A 21,156-nucleotide genomic window follows, 5' to 3' on the forward strand; every position below is an offset into this window, starting at 1 on the left:
CAACTTACACAAGTTGCTGGACAGAGAGTCAAAAGCAGCATAAACTGATCTTAATCAGCCCATTCAATGTGTGTGTCCGTCTTTCAATACTTTATGACTTCCTCACCCTGTAAGTGGCTCTCAGCACCAAGCCCACACGTTCCTACTGAAGACTTTAGAATAAATACATGAATTGCATCGATGTTTTTTGAGAAGATTATATTGGAACCACAAAAGATGCTTTTTTATTTTGGCAGGAACTACTCTTTTGAAGTGCTGTTTTACACTCTGCATAAAGAGGGCCTACAACAACAACAACCCATAATGGTTGTGGTTCCAACTGGCATTAGTAAAACAAGAGAGTGTCAGTTGAAAAACATAAGAAATTGATATGCATGGGTTAGTGTATTATTTCAGGGATAAGTAAGTCAGACAATAAAGCACACATCCCTCATTTTAGGCCTCTCATTAATAATTCATTCATCATGTTGTGGACTTTGCTTCATCCCCTTGAATGCATTTGTGTTGTATGGGAGTAGCCGTAATTACCAGTTTCCATCTATTAAATAATGTTCACATCAAAACCCAAATTGTAACCATGACTGGAAAACATCTCACATGTTGCTTAGTTGCTTAGCAAACTCACAGATGCGTTAGGTCAACAAAAATCTATCGATCAAAGTCATTGAATTTAAATAGTATTAAACAGTTCAACGTGATCTCATCCCTACCCATCATTTGTGCCTCTTGGCAAGAAGAAAACTACAATGACACCAGGTGCAGCCTTTTGCTTAATATCTTAACACTGAAGGTTTGTGCAATGTAAACTCTGTGAGACGGTGGCAGCAACAAAACTCGGCTTTGAAAAAACATCATGGTTTGGCTTAAAATAAATACGCTTGTCACGTAGTAAGAGTCATGTGACTCCGTAGTGTAGCGTCAAATGACATGGTGTTATCAGAAAAAAACAACTCATCTGTTTTACACAGTACATGAATGCTTACGTGACAGCCCAGTAATATAGCAAGTCTGGGTATAGTCACAAAGGCAATCTATTGGTTTGGGGTACATTGACACGGATTGTCAGTTATTTCTTTATGTCTATCAAAGCCAATGGATAGTCAATTAGGATCCTTTATTTGTGGTGGATCACAAATGCTGTAAAACACTATGTGTCCCAAAGTTTTGTTGTTGTTGTCTAAACCTAACCTGTTTTGTAACGTAATGTTTCCTCCAAAATAAAGGCTTTTCTGAGCGACACCAGAAAATACAATTCTTGTCCCTGTAAACAAAACAATAGTTTGCATTTTGTGACTGTTAAATGAACAGCCTTGAAACTGTGTTGGAGAGGCATAGTTGCAAATTCAAATGCCATCATGGAACTGGTATGGTAGATAGTGTTGTATATTATGTGTAAAGAGTTTGTGCTCTTTTCATGCAGGGTAAGCCTGGTGAACCAGGCAAACCAGGAAAAGACCCAAGGGTAAGCTTTGGTTCATAGAGTCCTCAACCTTTATTTTTCCAGAATTTTCTAGTGAAAAGTTGCTGTGTGACATTGACCTTCTGGTGATTTCTACATTATTCTGCAGCTTTTACCGGGACTGAAGGTAAACATTTTCCTCTTCTTATCCAAACAGCAAAATTACAATTCTAGACAACCTGATTAGCATCAATGTGACCTCTCGTGATGACTTCAGAGCAATTACACAGAAACAAATACAGAAAGCATCCATTCAAAACAAACCAAACCAAACCTCAACCAACTGATTTTCTGTACACTTTGTTACACTGGATATGTACCTTATATGCACACACTGTTTTATCTCTATAGGGGGAGCCAGGTGTGCCAGGACAAAAGGTGAGCTGTCTTCTGTGTTTCACTTTTGAAAAATAATCAGTAGAATCCAGGATGTGGTTGGATGCAGTACACGATCTATCTAAACACAATTTGTGCACATTGTCCATTGGATAATTGATATATTTTTTATCACAGATTCTGTGATAAAAAATACTGTCTCATAAAATACTCTTATATTCTCTCAGTTATGATGGCCCTCCGTGTATCATGTGTTTTCAAATACCTGCAGGGATTAATGCAGTGGCAGAAGGAAGTTGTGTTTTATTTATGGTTGCTTTAATTTGGCAGATGAAACATCTAGTTCTTTAGTTTTAAAGTAAGCTGGTAATTATAGAAAACAAGACGTATGACCGAGAGGATCATAGAAGGACTTTTAGAGCACCTCAGGAAGAGATTTGTCTGTCACCCTTTGCTTGCGTTGTGTTCACGCATCTGATGGCTGTTAGTCAACTTTCTTTGTATCGATGTGAAGTTATGATATTTGTCCTTCTGTCCCTGCACAGGGTGATCGTGGTGATGTTGGCCCACTAGGTCCTGAAGGCTCAAAGGTATTTCACCTGTTTTTATAACTTTTTCACATTTAACCGTCCAAGCAGATGCTCAGATTTCTTTAAATCTACCTTCATACAACATTCACATGCCATAAGTATACTGGAATGGTTTATGGGTCATTGTTATCATTCCTCTTCTACATATTGGCTGTGAAGTGATCCTTTTCTAAAACAATTATACTGTAATACCCTTTTCCTACAAAAAGTAGCACCTATGTGCATTTATTCAGCGCTGGTGAACCCTCTAAAAATAACCTATGAATACCTTTCCATTAGCTAGTAGACAAGTAGCCTTTCAGTTTATTGCCTGGTGTGTCACGTTCCATGTCACGGACGGCACAGGTCTGTTTGGTTAGTAGTGAACAGTGAAAATGAAAGGTGGTTTCTTCTTTTTATGGTCTCTGCTGGTGATTGTTTGAACAGTGGAAAGAGTAACAAGTCTATTTTGATGACTTTTAGTCTGTTTCTGTCAAGTTTGACTAAGGTTTTTATAACGATCAGCAAGGTAAAATGACGGAGATGGAGAACATATTAATTGAATGTTTTGAGGTTAACAAATAATAATAATTCTAAGTCTGCATCACATAGCATTGAACTGAAAAATGGGTCGAAAGTCAGCATGCACACCCGGTTAGTGGTGGCATCCATCACTAATGATGGGAGCTGGAGCTGATGAATACCTATAAAATCTGATTGCAACAATTGTATGTTTCTCCTGATAGTCACATACCATTCCTAATGCAAAGTCAAGGGGAAAAAAACTAAATGTTATTTTTATTGTTTGTTGTGATCTGACAGGTGTGTACTGTCTCCTCGGAAAGATCTAATGTCTGCTTAGGGCGAAACCAACGTTTAAATCCCATTCTTCAACACACTGCGTGTGGGGAACTTTAGGCTATGTGACTAAATGGACACATTTCCACAAATGTTTAATTGCATAGTTTCTGATGATCCTCTGGTTTTGTCCTCTTTAATTAATTGTTAATTCAGAGAACTATTAATAGAGCTTTAAAGATTCCACTTGTGATTTTTCTGTAATGCTAAATAACACGTTCCAACATGATGTTGATGTTTTGAAACATTGTTGAGTTTCAAGAAGTAATTTATAAACTGTGAAGATGTAATCAATAAGGCATATGTTCAATAATTCATGATTTTTACTTTTCCCCTTCCACTAAACTCAGAGCTAAAGCCAAATATCTCAGTCATCTGGGTATCATCCAACAGTTTGGCTGCTGCTGTCCCTACAAACCCACAGTATTTATCTATAACATGACTCTCTATAAAAGGGATTCTGCCTTTCGTTTTGAGGCCAGGGCCACTGGAAGAACTGTGTTGCTGTGAGCTTCTGTGCAAATTATTGCCTTATAAACTTCAACCATTCTTCCGTCGCACTTTGTTTTCCCATGAATGCAGCCTAAAACCCACATTCTGTTTTCTGCCATGAGCTTCATGAGCACGTCAGGCGACTGAGTTGAGGGTCACTAAGAGTCCAGAGGAGAGGCCTAGGCAGGCACAATTATCTGGCTTTTTGTTTCAGAGATTGCACAACAAATGCAAATGCTGCTTCAGTTTGCACATCCATTCTGTGAGGCTTTGGTCACAGTCCTCACTGCGCCATATGATGCTCATAGAGGATCTCCTGCTCCATCTAGTGGATTCATTGTTGGAAGTTGTATCATTTACCATATTTGCCTCTGCTTTGCTTCACAGGGGTTTAAGGGAGACCAAGGAATTAAGGTAAGATTTTTTTACCTTTCAATTTTTCTTAAGTGTCACAAAATATTAATAACAGCTGCCAATAAAGGTTACAGTCCACTTGCTACATTCTGTTCAGGGCAATAGCCAATATTTAGATACAGTATGTCCAATCACTTCCTCCAAGCTCTCTTGATCAGACACCAAAAAAAACCTGTGCTTGTACCGACAAAGGAATCCTCTCTAACGATCAACTTTCTGTGTTTTTTTTACTGGAGCCTTCAAATGCATCTGCTGGTCTTAATTAGTAGATGGAGTTTGCTTACATTGATACATACAGATGCATAAAACGCGGTTTTTCCAAGACGTCAACTCTCTGGAGCAAAGGAAAAGTCAGATTTCAGCTTTGGAAGAATACATTCTTCCAGATTTTCCAATCCAATATGTAAAAAAGCAAGTTAGTGACCTTGAGTTAGAATAGTTTTTTCATACTTTGGGGGCATTTAAGAAGTCTGAATGGGTAACTATTAGCTATAGAAAATTAACTGTGCTTTCAAAGATCAAATCCACATTTCTTTATCAAAAATTAATCCTAATAAAATGTTAACTGAGGTCAGCAGTAGCTATGGCCCAGTTGTGTTTTAGTTTTATCATGTGTTTTAGACTCACATAAAGAGAGTAGCTAACCTTGCATTGCTTCTTCTGTATGTCAATTATTTGGAAATAATGGAAGATCCAAATGCCCTTTGTACGCAGTCTGTTCACACAGAATCTTCTTCCTGACTTAATCATGATCTAAGTTTGGAAGTTTTGATTCATAGTTTAATCGAAAGACACACTTCATTCAGCAGAGAAAATGTTATCACAACCCTGTAGTTAGGCATAGGCTTACGTTAACCCTATCCCTACCATTGGCAAATGTTTGTGGATGGACAGATTTGTTCCTATATGACAAGCCTTTAACTGACACTTGATCATAGAGTAATGATCTGGATCTCACTCTCTCAAAGTCGGTTAACATTGAGTAGCCTTACTTGCCTTACTCGTTTGGGTGAAAAATCACCTCTCCACTGGCTACTGTTTAATTTCTTTACAAGGCAACTACTTACCGCTTCTGTCCTGGGACCAACATGATAGAAGGCCCCTGATGTCATCTGTGAAGATTTAGGTCTCCTCCTGTCAGGTCCATGTCAAGAAGGAATACTCCCTTTTTCCCCTGAGCCTTTGCTTGTCTTTTGATTTTACCCTGGTTGAAAGGGCGTGTCTGTTCTCTGAGCTGATGTTTCCATCCACTCTGTAGGGAGATGAAGGAAAGAGGGGTTACCCAGGAGTGAGGGGAGAGAAGGTAGAGTGAAAGCCAGGCATGGAGTTTGTGTGTGGTGTGTCAAGATATATTTATGCATGGCAAGATCCCAGACGTGGCTGGATCTCTGGAGCCTGGATTAAAACTTGTTTAAAAAGTGGAAAGGCACTTCAAAAGTAACCTGAAAGCCGTCATGTTCAGCTGCACTATCTGAGAGGCTTTACCTGGCAAGGATGCATATTGTGCACATGTACGAAGGATCTTTTTTTTGTGATGTTTAATCTTTCCTTTTTGTGTCTATTTTAAATTGGTAGGAATTTATTTAATCTAGACATTTCGGTGTTCATGAGTCACAAGCCAATGGGTGACATCACAGTGACTACATCTACTTCTTATAAAACGTCTCTGGGCACTCCAAAGTTCAATACACAACCAGTGTTACCCACTGGTTTGTGGACGAAAAGCGACCTGTCAGAGTAGCCCCGCCCTAAAGCATACCCTGCTTAATGGTATATTTGACTCTAAATGGACCATAATTTACTAAATGAACATCATGCTGTATTGAAGAACACTTGAAACTAGTGAGTGAGACCATAAACTAAATTGTTACTGAGGTAATAAACAGTAGGGTCATTTTCTCATAGACTATACTATACAATCAGACATATTTTGGAACCAGTCGTCCCCTGATGAGAAATAATGCAGATTTAAAGGTACTTCCGCATTGGCTTTACTTTGCAGACCAGGAGGTTGCCTGGAAGTGCCTCAATGGTCTAAATGCTTCCATTGGGCCCTCTCATTCATGGATATAATATATCTGTCCACCTTTATGCGGACTACACAGAGGAGTCCCAGTCCCAGCTGACCTACAGCAGCTCCTCTTTGGCTACAGTAGCATGGCAGTAGCAGGGGCAGTCATGAATGTGTTTTCTCCATTAAGCCTGACAAATGGCAAGGGGGGGGGGGGAGTAAAAGCAGAAAACTTCAAAGAAAGAGCATATTCGTTGGTATCCATAGGAAGCAGGGATCTGGAAAGGCTTTTATTGTTTAATAAAAAAGTAAAATTGCTTTTGCAGGCCGATCCTTCAAAGGGTATGGTCAAATAAGGAGTTGAGGCTTTCAAAACCAGGGGAAGTCTGTTCTATATGTAATCCAAGAGAGCTGGCTGCTGATGCCTTGTGCCAGAGTTAAATAAAATGGGCAGGTAGAGGTTTTGTGGTATACACAAGAGCCCTTAATATCTGCATGGCGCTGACCACACATAATGACTTTGGTAGACTCAACCTCTTCAGTTCCAAAGCTCCCAGCAGGCAACAGGCCCATGTCTAGCCATGAAGGAAGCAGACCCAACTACCACCCCAAGACCTTGTCCCATCTGTCACTCTGGTGAATTACTCTATGCCTTTTCTGTAGACTGATCTAATAAGATCCATCTTTGAAAGCAGCTTAGATTTTACTTTACCTCTGGGAACAGCAACATACAACGACAGAGAGAGTGTGGATTTCATAACAAAGGAGAGTGTGGGCCAACAGTCACACTTCTTTGACTAAATGAAAAGGTTTTTCTGCCCAGCTGGAAGAAATATAATGAGCAGAGGGGAAGACAGCAGTTAAGTTCTCCAATCACCCACTGTGTCCTATAACTCTTTACAGTGGCCATATATCCATATGCAGCGTTTCTTGTTATGTCTCTCTATCACTACATTTTACATTTTTTTTAGAAAAGCCTAGCCTTTTTGAGAAATCTTAATCTCCTGAACTAATCAGAACACAATGGCGATGAGGTTTGTTTAGATTCGTCCGTACACTTTGGTCTAGAGCAAGATACCTGAAACTAGTATTTTGTCCATCTATCCATGGTCCCCAGAGGAAGATTCTTTGAACCATTTCTCTTTGGTTCACCCCATGAATGTTCTACTACTAGTACTCTTAAGCCTTTTTATCAGCTTCATATTCTATAATATGTATAATACTTGGCACATTCATGGTAAGAGGATGTAACCTTTTGAATGTGAGGGGAAATTAAATGTCACATTCAATAGACAGCAAGAGGAAATAGGACCTGAATGCGGTCACTAGCGCATAGCAGAATGAATAATGTCACTTTAGTGAACAATCGATGAACTCTTACAGTTTGGAGCGAAAGGCTGTACAAACACACAAACCAAATCCAAAAAGGCAAAGGCCGGAAGGCAGGTCACAAACAGGCAGAGTAAGTAAACGCAAGTAGCAGTACTCAGTTGAGAGAATAAAACTGTTCATTGACACATATGTTCTCGTTTACTTGTAGGACATCTGATCAAAATATCTTTGATTGACCTTTAACGGTTAGGCAAAAGTGCTTCTAGCAACCATGTGGTATTGATATTTTTTTAAATAAATATTTTCGGCTAAATACCTAATTTCTATAATTTTTGGCAGTAGTGACACTGGCTGACTGATGTATAACTTTTAAGTGCTCTAAATGTTATAAGAGCTTTGTATAATGACACTGATACATTCAACTAAATCTAATCCTGTCCATCTGTTACCAAGCATACCAGTTCACTGTTTAGTGTACACATAGAACTTGTCCTTGTAAGTCATTACCAAAACTCTGGCAATGAGTAGCTGCGTCTCCATGTCCTTCCTCTGAAACTGAGTGTGACCGGATGACTTGGCTTCAGTACAAACAGAATGAAAACAAGCGATCCTGCAGCATCATTGGAAGATGATTACAGTTCCTGTATGTGTGAGGGGGAGTGATTGGTTCAAACTCATCCCTCCGTACTTTTCCTCTGAAGTGGAAAGCCTGTGGCTGCATGCCTTCAAAAAAGAGATTAGCAAATTAATAAATCAAGACATGGCATACCAGTGTGACAGGATCCATCTGGGCCTACACCCACTGTATATCACGGAAAGAGAGATGTTAAAATAGAATGAAGGGCAAACTTTCCAGGACCAGAGGAATGCTACAAGCTGATTGGAGCAGTCATGGATCAAAGAGAGATGCTGTTTCCTGTTTGGGGCTGTGGGTGGTTTAGGAACGTCTCTAATGAATCCCTCTGCGCATTTAGTGCCATCACCACTCAGGTCTTTCTGAGGGTAGCGGGGATAATGGAGATCCAGCAAGGCTTTTATCTGGCCGCAAACTCATGTACGCCAACAGACACTCTGTCCTGATGTGGTCCCTTTAGTCTCCATCGTAATCATAAAATACATCATCAATACTCTGATGACGTGTGATTAGAACTGGAAAAGAGCTTCAGTACCTAGGATACAGTAGTGAACATTTCATAGGATGAGTGCTTGTCGTATTGTTTCAATGGTGCTGTAAGAAAAGTTGCTTAAGATGCAAGAAGTAGCAGTGTTAGAGTTTGCTATAGTAGCACTAGTAGCCCTAGTAGCTGCTGCCATAGCAGTATTATGAGTAGTCATACCAATACAGGTATGCTGTAATTATACGCACTAATAAATACATGTACTGTAAATGTGCGGTTTCCTGATCCTGTTTATAGTTTGTTAATGGAAATGTTCTTGTTGATATATACTTGTTTACTTTGCATTTTATAATTATGTATTCGTATCTATGGATGCACTCTGATGACATGAACTGTCATTTTCTGCACAGCGATCATGGGTCAAAGCTGTATGATAATGTGAATAATCCATAGCAGAGATTTCTTTAAATGAATCACAGCTTTGACACAGACAAAAGCTCTCACATTCTTCTGACATCTTGTTCTTTTATATATAACCAAACTAACTGCTATAGCGATTGTCATGGAAGCACCACAACCTTGAATGTGTTACTCTGCTAGTTGCTGTAAACCTGCACACACTTAGGGATTCAGTCAGAACTTAAACATTTGATAGATGGTGATACAGTAACACATAATTTGAATTTCCTGGCAACTAGGAATGCTAATGAGACAAAGATGAAGGTTAACAATGAAATATCATAGAAGAAAGCTAAATATTCTGTATTTTGTCTTTCTTGTATAAGTATTTTAGTGATAATTTGATGGAGCTTGTTCAAATGGTTCCTGCATCATCTGTCTCATATTGACATGTTGCTATACAGAGTGAATCACAGCCCTCTGAGAAAACACTTTCAATCGAAACTTAGTTATCCTCTGTCTACAACAATGAGAAAATACATTTAAGCATCATCAGACACACATGACAGCCAACAGACTCCACTGGGGCAAACAGGCTTGCAGAAACTCCCTCTACCATGCAGCCATGTCTGTGCTTGTGTTGTCACCGCTGTGGCTGTTCTTCATCTTTAAACCATCCACCCATTCATCTGAAAAGAGAAGCATAGCACAGAAAAACTAAAAGGCTCAAATGTGTATTTTTAATAACCAATTGCAGAGGCTTTATCGGGCTGTGAGTCACAGTTGTTCATTTCACTGCATACTTTACATGGTCCGATCATGAGAAATGAGGCCCCTTGCTCCCATTCCTTGTGCAGAGGAGAACACACCTAGACTGAGAGAAGCATGTTTTATAGTCAGTTTGCAGTAGTTTGTTTGTTGCAGTTATATTCTGCAGTGAACCAGTACTCCCAAACTGTCAGAGACACAATTCAGAGATGCTCTTTGCAGGCTTTTTATTTCTCTTTGTAGTCAGTTTGCATCTCATTATGGTTGTTTTGCATGTCTTTGTAGTAATTTCATTGACTTCCCTACAATAAATATTAATCGTCACCTCTTACAGAGGCTCAGGTCCAGGGCCTCCTTGAAACCATGGGCCCCTTCTCTTGTGTCCAGTTAGCCAATTCAGTACTCTAGACATTTAATTGCATGCATAATTGCTTCTTAGATGTGTCTGCATTACTTTTTCAATATCCTGAAAAAAACCAAAACACCTATCAGCTGTTTTCCTTTTCTTCCTTTTTCCACCATCTTTGACCTTTATTCCATCTTGGCCATGGTAGGGAAAGCCAGGTTTCCCGGGTGCTCCTGGGTTTAAGGTAAAGTCATTAATGAGCAGTGTGTGGCAGTAATAACATACCCAATCAGATCAGTGGGACATAACTGTCTTTCTTCCACTGCAAAGGGCCAGGCTGGCCTCCCCGGTAACCCTGGCATCCCAGGCAAGAGGGGCTACAGGGTAGGCCTGGAATGGCATGAGCACCCTTACTGTTTGGTTGTCCTTCTGTCAGTCACCCTTCTACCTTTAGTTCCTGGACGTTTGTATATAATCACATCAGTGTTTTGTGTTTGTGACTGGCCAAAGCTCCAAATACGACTCAATGTGCTTTGTTTTACCTGATTGTCTCGTCAGCTGTGCTTGACTCGCCGTTTGTTGGAGTGCTTTAGACTCTTTGGATGGTATAATTAGCCACCCTAAATGACTGCTTCAGAATGGGGCAAGCTAACTCTTTATTGTTGCACTGTATAAACCATATCATACCATTTGTTAGTTGTTTCTAAGAACACTTACACATGCATTCTTTGCTTCAGTGTGAATCAAAGAAGAATGGATTGTCTTGGTTATGTTGTGAAATGTGGGAATGTACAGAAATGCTCAAATAATCTTAACTCATAAGCACGTACTAGCGTAGTAATATCCTTTTACTTCCAGTTCTATCGGTGGATCCTACTTTTAGTGTCCATGCACTATATATGACATCAAAAATCTATGTTTTTCAGTTAATCTCTATTAATTATTGTTCTTGTCTGGTTAATAGTAATATGTCATACTTCGTTCAACTAAGACTTTGTTCTCTATGTATGCCAGGGTGAGCGGGGAGAACCGAGCATTGCAGCCCAGAGAATTAAAGGAGAACCAGGTTCACCAGGAATGCCAGGCCTAATGGGAATCAAGGTAAAGGGAAATAGTTGTATTCAAGGATAGATACCTGCATGTACAGCAATGCCTCCATCAATCTTTATGAAGAAACGCTTAAACAAAAGCTAAGGCGTATAGAAGTATAAGTCACCGTATATTTCTCTTACAGGGTGACACAGGTGATAAGGGAGACAAGGTAAGATAAAACAGCATTATGGAAAGACTACTTTACAAATAATCACACAAGCAAAGAGTGTTTTTGGAGAATTACAGTACATTACATTACAGTCATTTAGCAGACGCTTTTATCCAAAGCGACTTACAGGAAGTAATCAAATGTTATACCTTCATTTAACCTCTAGGGGGAAGCAGGCCCTGAAGGTCCAGCTGGACCAAGAGTAAGACTCATGATAACTTGTTGCAAATATTGACACATAGAAAACAAAATGTCTAATTTATGATTATAATGTTCATGATGACGTTTTTACCTTACAGGGTCATCCAGGCCCAACTGGGGAACCAGGAAAGGCTGAAATCCACAACAATGAAAATGTATTTAACTCATATTTAGTAGCAATTTTCCTACATGTATAAAAAGTAAAGAGTAAAAAAATAAAGAATACTGTAACATTTAATATTCCTCCACAGGATATTCGCAACATACCCATGATGGTAAGTTCTTTCTAGGGTTTATTACAACATGTGCAAGCGCATGACAGTAATAAAACAATCTATTTAATGATGTCATATCTTCTCCTCCTAGGGCCCCCCTGGATTACCTGGACCTTCAGGGGTGCCTGGACTCCCTGGTACCAAGGTAGGAACCATTTTAGAATGACAATTGACACGTTATGTTCTGACACATTTTAATTACACACTGCATATAAGATTAGCCACAATTCCTACAGTCAGGAAATAAATACAGTGTTATTTTTACCTTTTTGTGTGATAATGTTGTGTTTGTCCCAAAGCCAGAGTGACCTGTTAAGGGGCACAGGTGCAAATATTGTCCGATCTTCCCAATACGGGGTTAACTGGCCCCATGTTTCAAGTCATTTTTTTTTGTTGTAAATGCAAATGTTTTTGGGATTATGCACTATATGAGTATAAAAAACTGAAATTATACAGGTGTTAAAACTAGGCCTCAACACTACGTATTATATATAATTTCTTAACACCGTGTCTACACAGGAGTTGTAGCATGAGCAGAGTATAAGCAGAGCAGTGCTTTGTGTGTATCTAGACAGGATGCATTCAGGCACAGTATTGAGATATTGACTTTTGGATTTGGGTGGACTTTGTTGCTCTTTATACTCAATCACCCGTCCTGGCTCTTGATTACTTGTAGTACATACTGTACAAATGGTATACGTGGGTTATACGAATTATAGTGCATCCCTTTTTGTAGATACAGTAGCTACGAACAGTTTATGAAAACAGCTTTAGTTACATACCTCAATATAGAAAATAGAGTGTAAATAGCATAAAAATATGCCCTGGGTCGAAGCATATCTATCTTCATTGAAAGTATGTCAGTAAGACGTTGTATGATATCCTACAACGAGCTTCTCCTAATTTCTTTTTGCTTTTACATACAAGTCAGCAACACATGTTAATATCTGCTAATTACATGTCTACAGTCTTTTCAAAACAAACTTCTGTCTTCACAGGAAACAACTTACTTAGGTTAAGGCAACAAAATAACTTAACAAGGTTTAGAAAAAGACAGTAGTTTGGGTTGAAATAACTATTAAAGTGATGTTACTGAAGTACCCAACCGTCTCCTGAATGAAAGATCACTGCTTGCGGGACCCATCCACATCTTTATATTTCCTCGTTCATAAATACAGTGGTTAAAATATCTGAATTATGGTGCAATATTTTTCATGGGTACAGCTACAAATGCTGAATGAGACCAGTATGCATGTGTGAGGTGATGCACAAGATTTTAACTTAAAAATATGCCTGTATGCACTGATGCAACATCACATCTCACATTGCATAGTGCCATTTAGAAAAGAAAAGGGTAAACCCATCTCTGTCATGGTTTTCATTGGTTATTCACATTTGAAGTCTTTCAAACTCTAAATACTATAATAAAACTATTTTAAAAAAAAGTAAATTAAATGATTTTTTTTTTTTTTTTTTTTTTTATATATATATATATATATATATATATATACACAGATATGATGAATGCTGGGTAATATATATGTTAATGTTGTCCAATGTCAAGTCTCTATTTGGTCATCTGACGAGACAATACAATATAGTTAGCTAGTTTAGGCACAAGCTGAGCACATCTTCAAGCCTAGGGAGCAGTCACACCTTTCACAGTAAGAGCAATTCAATTCAATTCAGTTTATTTTGTATAGCCCAGAATCACAAATTACAAATTAGCCTCAGAGGGCTTTACAATCTGTACACATGCGACATCCTCTGTCCTTCCCTCACATCGGAACAGGAAAAACTCCCCTAAAAACCCCTTTAACAGGGAGAAAAAAGGAAGAAACCTCTGGGAGAACGACAGAGGAGGGATCCTTCTCCAGGATGGACAGAATGCAATAGATGTCATGTGTACAGAATGAGCAGCATAACAGAGATACAACACATTCAATGTATATGACATAAATGATTCATAGAATAAGACTACTTATAATAACAGCAGCAATTATTACAGTAGAATAGAATAGTAATTATGAAATAGGGATAGTAATGTGATTAATAATAATAATGGAAGTAGCAGTGGGTGTCAGTCGGCTCACAGCAGGAGGCACGACTACGGTCCAGGTACCACAACGATTCATGGAAACCTGCAGAGCGAGAAAGCAAAAGGGCTTCAGGGTGGAAGCAAAGCTAAAATGCTTAATGGTACAGGTAATAGTAATAGTAATGTGACTAGTAATAATAATAATGGTGGTAGCAGTCGGTGTCAGCAGGGCCGTAGCAGGATGCACGACCACGGTCCAGGTACAGCCACGATTTATAGAAGCCTGCGAAGCGAGAAAGCACAAAGACTCCAGGGTACAAGCAAGTCAATAAGCGTAATAGTACAGGCAATAATAATAGTAATGTGACTATTAGCATCGGTAAGTAATTGGCCCCACTATAATAGTGTGCCCTGGGGCCCTTTGTAATTACTTTACTACACTAGTGCCAATGCACAGGGCTCCAGAAAAAATGCAGGGTCATCTGGCAAAGAAGATGAACCTTGCTCAACTTTTACAGAAACGCAAACAGCGTCATCCAGCAAGGCGCCGGGTTGGCCAATCAAATACATGGAAACCCAAACCAACATGGCAACAACTGGATTACTTTGTAACATCAACACTGTATTTCTACAGTTTACCTCGCGATAATTGCGATGAATGATAAAATAGGTGTTGCCATGCTGACTTTTCAGAGTTTTTAAATCCTGTTTGTGGGTATTACTAGATGGTAATACAGCCTTGGTGTGTCCTCAGGGTGAAGTTGGTCTGCCAGGACCTCCAGGACTGGACGGAGAGAAGGTAATACATTATCAGTACCTCATAATATTAGCAAGGCGGTTGAATTATTATATAGATCTGCACTGGGATAGAAGTAAACTGATTGGGATGACAAATGATGATTAAAGCTCCCATTTTAGATTTCACTGTTTTACTGATGTCAAATGTTAAGGTTAAGTTATGTTAATGTAAAGATGTCAGCCAGGTTAACCGACGGAGAATTGTTTTTATTGCTGCTGTTTGCGTTCCTCCTGATGCAACTTTAAAAGAATGCACAAGGGGACTACACTTCCGTTTCTGTTTGGTTTTGTTTTTTGCCTTGTTTCTCTTGTGTTGCAAATGGGTTACATCTGCGTTTGTTGTGCATCCCTGTGTAACTTAATGACAATAAATTATCCTGGAATCCTTGAATCTTAACATAGCTTCTATCAGGTAAAATGAAGTGAGTTGACCTTGATCTCTTGTGTTTTCAGGGGCCCAGAGGGAAGCCTGGAGAGCCCGGTCCCGCAGGCCCAGCCGGTCCTGAAGGTCCCAGAGGGGAGGGTGGTGTCATGGGCTTCTCGGGACCCAAAGGAGACAAGGGAGACATGGGTCCATCTGGATCACCTGTGAGTTACTGTGTTAACCAAACAGCACACCACATCACATCACTGCCTGGGGTTTCCTGATCAAAGCCCCAGTCCCACATCTGTCATTATCCAGAGGGAAGGCCTTGGTTTTTCCAGCTGCCCTCTCATTATTTAATTAGAGACTCAAATGCTTGTAGGGGACCCCAGGAATGACACTGTGTTTAACTTTTAATTCACTGTGGTATGGATCCCAAATGTGCCCCCATATAAAAAGCTTTGCTATTTGTAGCCCGTTGTTACTTTGTACAGTTAAACCTTTTTTCTGTATTTTGTATATCTGTTCGCTTGACAGTTTGCTATGTTTCTTATTAAGGGAGACATTTATTTTGCGCTTTTGTTTTCTTGTTTTTGATATAGGATGGGCAGCATTGCGTATTCCAAAAGTATTGTCATAAAGTTGCTATAAAAGTGTGGACCTGAGCACCAAGAGGCGCAAAGGCCCTATTGAAATTAGAGAATGAATTATGTCACTCCTAAATAAGAAGTCCCTGTGTATATAATTGCACCATGTGCATTTATAAAACTGATCAAATGCCCCTGATTAAACAGCTCGATGTATAATTTTTTAATTTAAGAAATGTCTTCAAGGACCCTTCCTATACAGTCACACCATGTACTTGGATTGTGCAGTGCTTAAGTAACGTTTGCCGACTGTATGAAAATTGTACTATTACTTTGTGGGAAAGTGTGAATTATCCTGCAGAAGGATGGTCTGTGATGGAAGAATTAACCTTCTGCTTTATTTAAGTCACAGTACCAACGCAACAATATAAAATATACTCCATTGCAAGTAAAGATCCCACACACAAAAAATAAATAAAATAAAACACATTACATTTAATACAGTTGGATGTAACGAAACTAATGTTGAGTAACGCAAACCTCAAATTTGTATCCAGGTACAGTATTGAGTTAATTCAAATCATCATGTTCTAATACAAATAAATAATTTACCTCGGAACGTTTTGAGAGACATTTGGGCCGTCATTGGTCGTGAAGTAACGGGCTTTGCTAATCCACCCCAACCCAAAGAACCAGACCAAATTAGCCCCTAATTTAACAGGTTTCTAACAACGAGACGTAAGTTACCCAAAAAAGTAAAACACAAAATAGGCTCCATGCAAGGGCATGATGGAACAATACATTATTTGTCTTGAATACAGTTCAAAGTATGAAAAACCGAGCATTGAACATTTGTCAAAAGCATTAAATCATTTTTATAAACCATATGTTGCAGGTGAAATTACGTAATTTTATTAACATGGATGGCTTTAACAGCATAAAGAAATTGGATTGGGATTTATTTCCCCCAAAGCTAATTTAGCGTGAAAGCAAAATATATATAAAAAAGATAATTTCAAATAAAAATTAACCCCAATTTATGTATACTGGCCTGGGTGCTGGTTGGTATCAAGTTTTGATAATGGATACCAAAATTGAATGAAAACAAAACATTCTCATTTGTCTTTAATGCTTTGATTCTAAAATGAAGATGGACTCATCAGTCCCTGAATTGAAACGTTCTGCCTTTATCGTGATATCCATCTTCCCCTTTCTTGTTCTGTAGGGTTTAGATGGCCCTACGGGTGAAAAGGGGGCTACAGGGGCCCCTGGCCCTATTGGATTACCTGGCGCGATGGTACGCAATGGTGCCCCTAAGGACGCATCTTTCTGGATGCAGTGTCTGACCTGGGGGGAACAGTAGAATATATTTTGTATTCACCCCAAATGCTGTGTGAAAAAGTGCTGTGTTGACTAATCTTTCATTCAATTAATAGTTTTTCTGACTAGTGAATGTAACCCTCTGTGTCTTTGCCACCTGTTGTCACAGGGTCATAAAGGTGAACCTGGAGAAGGAGGAAGGTCAGAAATGGTAAGGGTTAGCAGTTCTGATTTGTGCAATTTCTAGTAAATTAGAGCACAGCATGTTATGTGAGAAATATTTTCTGCATTAAAACCTTTTGCTTGTGTTTGTGTGTATCTGTATTTAGATCTATGGTCCTCCAGGGCCCCCAGGACCTCCAGGACCAGTTGGCCCAGCAGTGAGTCAAATATGCCATTCAACCACTGAATCTTAACACTAGTCCCTGCTTAAAGGCCCCACACACTTGCCAAGTGTTTCCAGTTCATTCGGCTAATGAGGCCTCAGGTTTAAGTTTGACAGATATATACTGAAAAGTACATGACTTCTCATAACGTAATGAGCCAATAAGAATGAAGAAATTGTAACCTTAACATTTGCAATCGGAGAGTGAAAGGGTTGACAATCAAGTGCAACTTCCCCATACAGTTCGAAAAAGGTTAATCCTATCGCAACAAAATATATATTTTTTCTTTGTTTTTTCTTTTAATCACTCTTATTTTTAGTTCTTGAGAGTATTTACAATGAGCTAAACAATACTTTACGGCACCTGACATCTTCTCTTTGGCAGTGTTCGTTGATTTTACCTAATTTCTCTTTTCAACAAACCCTGCAGCAATCAACTTTTTTATTTAATAACCTACAAAAAAAATCTCAATACCTTAATCATTTATTCAATCTTAAATAATGAGCAGGCGTCATAAGCAAGTATACTCTAATATCATCTGCATATAAGGAAATTGGAAATTCTTTCAGTCAGTTATATTTGTACCTTTTAACAAAAATGTTTAAAAATCTTTTTCAACACTTCATAGTAACTCAATCTGTGTGACAGGGCGAAATAAATTGAGTTTAATGAAATCAATTAAAAATGAAAATAAATGGATATAGATTTGTTTATTATCTTAAGCCCTACTAGCAGAGTTTGATTAAACATGCAGAACCAGTGGTAAGGACTGGTTAATTACATAGATTGTGTCAGTAATCCCACTGTTTTGTTCCATCCAGGGATCTCAAGGATTTTCAGGGCCTAAGGTGAGATATTGTTCCTATAAAATAAGAGCTCCTTATTTTATTAAATAGGCTTCCATTTAAATGTTGAATACATACATCAAAGCTATTTAATGCATGGAAGTGTAAGGATGGGATTCCATTTTACTCTTTCTCTCAGGGAGAACCAGGCATAGGCATTAGAGGAGAAAAGGGAGCGTCAGGTCAGAAGGGCGACAAGGGCGACAGAGGCCATCTTGGACTGCCTGTAAGTACACTGTTCTTCCTGTACTTCATAATTCTTATAACTTCTTGCCTTTTATCTTTAAGTGTCAGATCCTGTCAAGTGTCCTATATCCGTTTCTATTATATTAGGGATTACCAACCTTAAGAATCCATATTGTTTGAATGCTAGTTTAGGCATCTGTTACTGACTAATGTTTCGTGTCTCGGATGTTGCTTCTGTCAACATAATCCTGTTTAAATGTTGCATTGAAGGTCGGATTGTTTCAAAGGAATTGAATCATTTATATAACACTCTAAATCTAAATATTTTACTGCTTAAATTGTACATCTTTATTCAAAATTATATTCAAATTAAGATTGGGCTGTTTTATCCTTTATTTTATGCTCTACTATTGTATGGTGTCTATCACTTTGGGTCTCTATTCTTTGTTCTTGGTTCACACTAACATTAAAAAATTATTTATCTATACAGTCGATTTCAGTTAAAAACCTTATCTTCCTTGACCTTGATAAGAATATATATTACATCATCGTCCTTCCACTTTTTATGTGAAACTATTGATATTGAATGCCTCATTTTATTGTTAAAATAACATAGTAAAATGTAATTATTGGACAGAAGTATACCCTAACCTGCTGAACATTGGTGGAAACAGTATCAGCACAACTCATTAAATAGACTGAAGCACATACCCAGCATTTAGAAAAATAAATACTGCAAATGAATAAAACTAACAAATTGAGAAACACATTCAACGGTTAAGCAACACGTACAAAAAAACCCATAACAGTTAACTTAACTATATCTTTAACTAAATACGTTAACAGCTAACATGCATACACATTGATGCATCATTAATAACATGAATAAAACACCACAAACTTACCATGGAGCCCACACTGTCACTAACTGCACTCACTGAAGAAATATCTAATTTATGAAAAAGAAAAAGATTTCAGGGAGAAGCAGACAAAAGGGTTTACAATATGTTTGTGTATTATATACAGGTATATAGGTTAAAAAGATAGGACTAAAGCCTGCAGATCACAGTGTAACAGTGAACCACCACATCACCTGGTGATGGAGACAGAGGACAATGAAATTAGGGGGACAACACTGTTCCTTTTTATTCACTATTATAGAATCATTTCACCAATGCTAGCTCCAAATCCACTAAACCAGTCTGAACATTCAGAACATGTGAAACATTTGAATAGAGCCTATGGAGCAGAGCTGGACCCTGGTCAGAGCTTGCACTTTGATTGTCCAGTGTGCATTTAAGGGGCGGGACACAGCAAAGGGTCAATTTTAGCTTTAACATACTGACTGCGTGATTCTGCTTTCATTACCATTTTATTCATTACCAGTGTGTTCATGATTTTTGGGTTGGCCCTGAAAAGATCTGCTGTTTTATGAATTGGTTTTCAATTACTTTAAGTAATTCTGTATTTGCAGCAACCTTCTTTATTTATCCATGAACCAAAATAACAAACACATTCACCAATTCTTTTTCTGACTTTTACAAACATATCTCACTGTCATCATCAGTGCATGTAGTTGACTTAGATTCTAAACTGATGAAGACCATGAGATGTAAATGAGAGTTCCGGAAAACACAAGATTGTTTACATTTACGTTTAGAATAAGACATTTTGGTCAAATAACAGGTCCTTTTAAGTGCTTGAAGAAATTACCAATGCCATTGTTTATTGGTAAGAGTCAGACACTAGTTTATGGTGACTCAAGCCCACATACACCATCCTGCTGGCCCAAATACTCAATAGAGCGCTAAATGTAGATTAACCACTGAAAATAGTCCCAAATAAATGCACTGCTCCTTCTTGTTTTAAGTAATATTTGCTAAAACCACAGTGACCAGCTGTTTACTAAATATTTTAAAGAAAATAAAACTACATGTTTTGGAGCAGTATTGAGAATTGACCCACAGGGTAGAGAGGTCACAAATTATAGAGACACAGACTAACATATTGAATGTGATGCCGGTCAGAGTGCAGAGCATTGCTGTGAGCCACAACAGGGCTGCAGACTTTATAAAATGATCCACCATGACCAGTAAATACATTACTCACAATTACTCTGACTCACTTCACTTCCACCACCTCTTCCTCACCCTTTATTTGTCATCATCTGAATGTGTTTTTGAAGTCACTTGAGTCACAGCTTTACTCACCCCCCCCCCCACCCCCCCCCCCCCCCCCACCCCAACCCTTCCCCCACCTACCATCTCCCCCATCATCTCTGCTCTCTAACTGTGTACAACGCTATACAGGGGGCTCATGGGTTAGACGGCAGACCCGGTCCAGTGGTGAGTGGCACAAGTCCTGTCCCCCCCAACCCTTCTCCTCCTCTTCCTCTTCCTCTTCCTCCGCCCCCTGCTACAGCTTGCTTGATGTCTGCCATGTCTGCTTGTCATATCTGCTTGCTTTCCTGCTTCCCATGCTTGTCATGTCTCTATTCTTTCCTAAAGTAGCTCTGCGAGGACAGCACTGTTCAAGGTTGGGTCCTGAGGATGCACTGGCATGACAAATCTGCTTTCATGGCAAACCAGGCAACTCTTCGTATCATCCTTATGCCCCCATGGTTTATATTGACACCCCGTTCAGCAATCATTTAAGTTGGCTAAGCTAAATTCTTTCTCTAAATCTTATACCAAAGACTTAGAGAAAGAAGAGCATCCAATAGCCCATGATTGAAACACGGTATTAGACATTAAAAACCAATAGTTTACAGCTGATATACTGGCATCAGCTGTT

At 38.8% G+C, this 21,156-nt stretch overlaps 1 protein-coding gene across 1 annotated transcript in view; it reads left to right on the top strand.

Moving 5' to 3' along the window:
• Window positions 1–21,156, top strand: part of col13a1 (collagen, type XIII, alpha 1) — a 109,417-nt gene that overhangs the window by 73,812 nt on the left and 14,449 nt on the right. The window contains 17 exon segments of the mRNA XM_054600179.1: window positions 1,421–1,462; window positions 1,569–1,586; window positions 1,811–1,837; window positions 2,341–2,385; window positions 4,102–4,128; window positions 11,117–11,203; window positions 11,337–11,363; window positions 11,530–11,565; window positions 11,663–11,719; window positions 11,816–11,839; window positions 11,931–11,984; window positions 14,632–14,676; window positions 15,129–15,263; window positions 17,116–17,157; window positions 17,276–17,326; window positions 18,154–18,180; window positions 18,317–18,403. Coding sequence (XP_054456154.1) covers window positions 1,421–1,462; window positions 1,569–1,586; window positions 1,811–1,837; window positions 2,341–2,385; window positions 4,102–4,128; window positions 11,117–11,203; window positions 11,337–11,363; window positions 11,530–11,565; window positions 11,663–11,719; window positions 11,816–11,839; window positions 11,931–11,984; window positions 14,632–14,676; window positions 15,129–15,263; window positions 17,116–17,157; window positions 17,276–17,326; window positions 18,154–18,180; window positions 18,317–18,403 — 831 coding nt within the window.

Source organism: Anoplopoma fimbria, chromosome 6, assembly GCF_027596085.1.
Source record: "Anoplopoma fimbria isolate UVic2021 breed Golden Eagle Sablefish chromosome 6, Afim_UVic_2022, whole genome shotgun sequence".
Taxonomy (NCBI): domain Eukaryota; kingdom Metazoa; phylum Chordata; class Actinopteri; order Perciformes; family Anoplopomatidae; genus Anoplopoma; species Anoplopoma fimbria.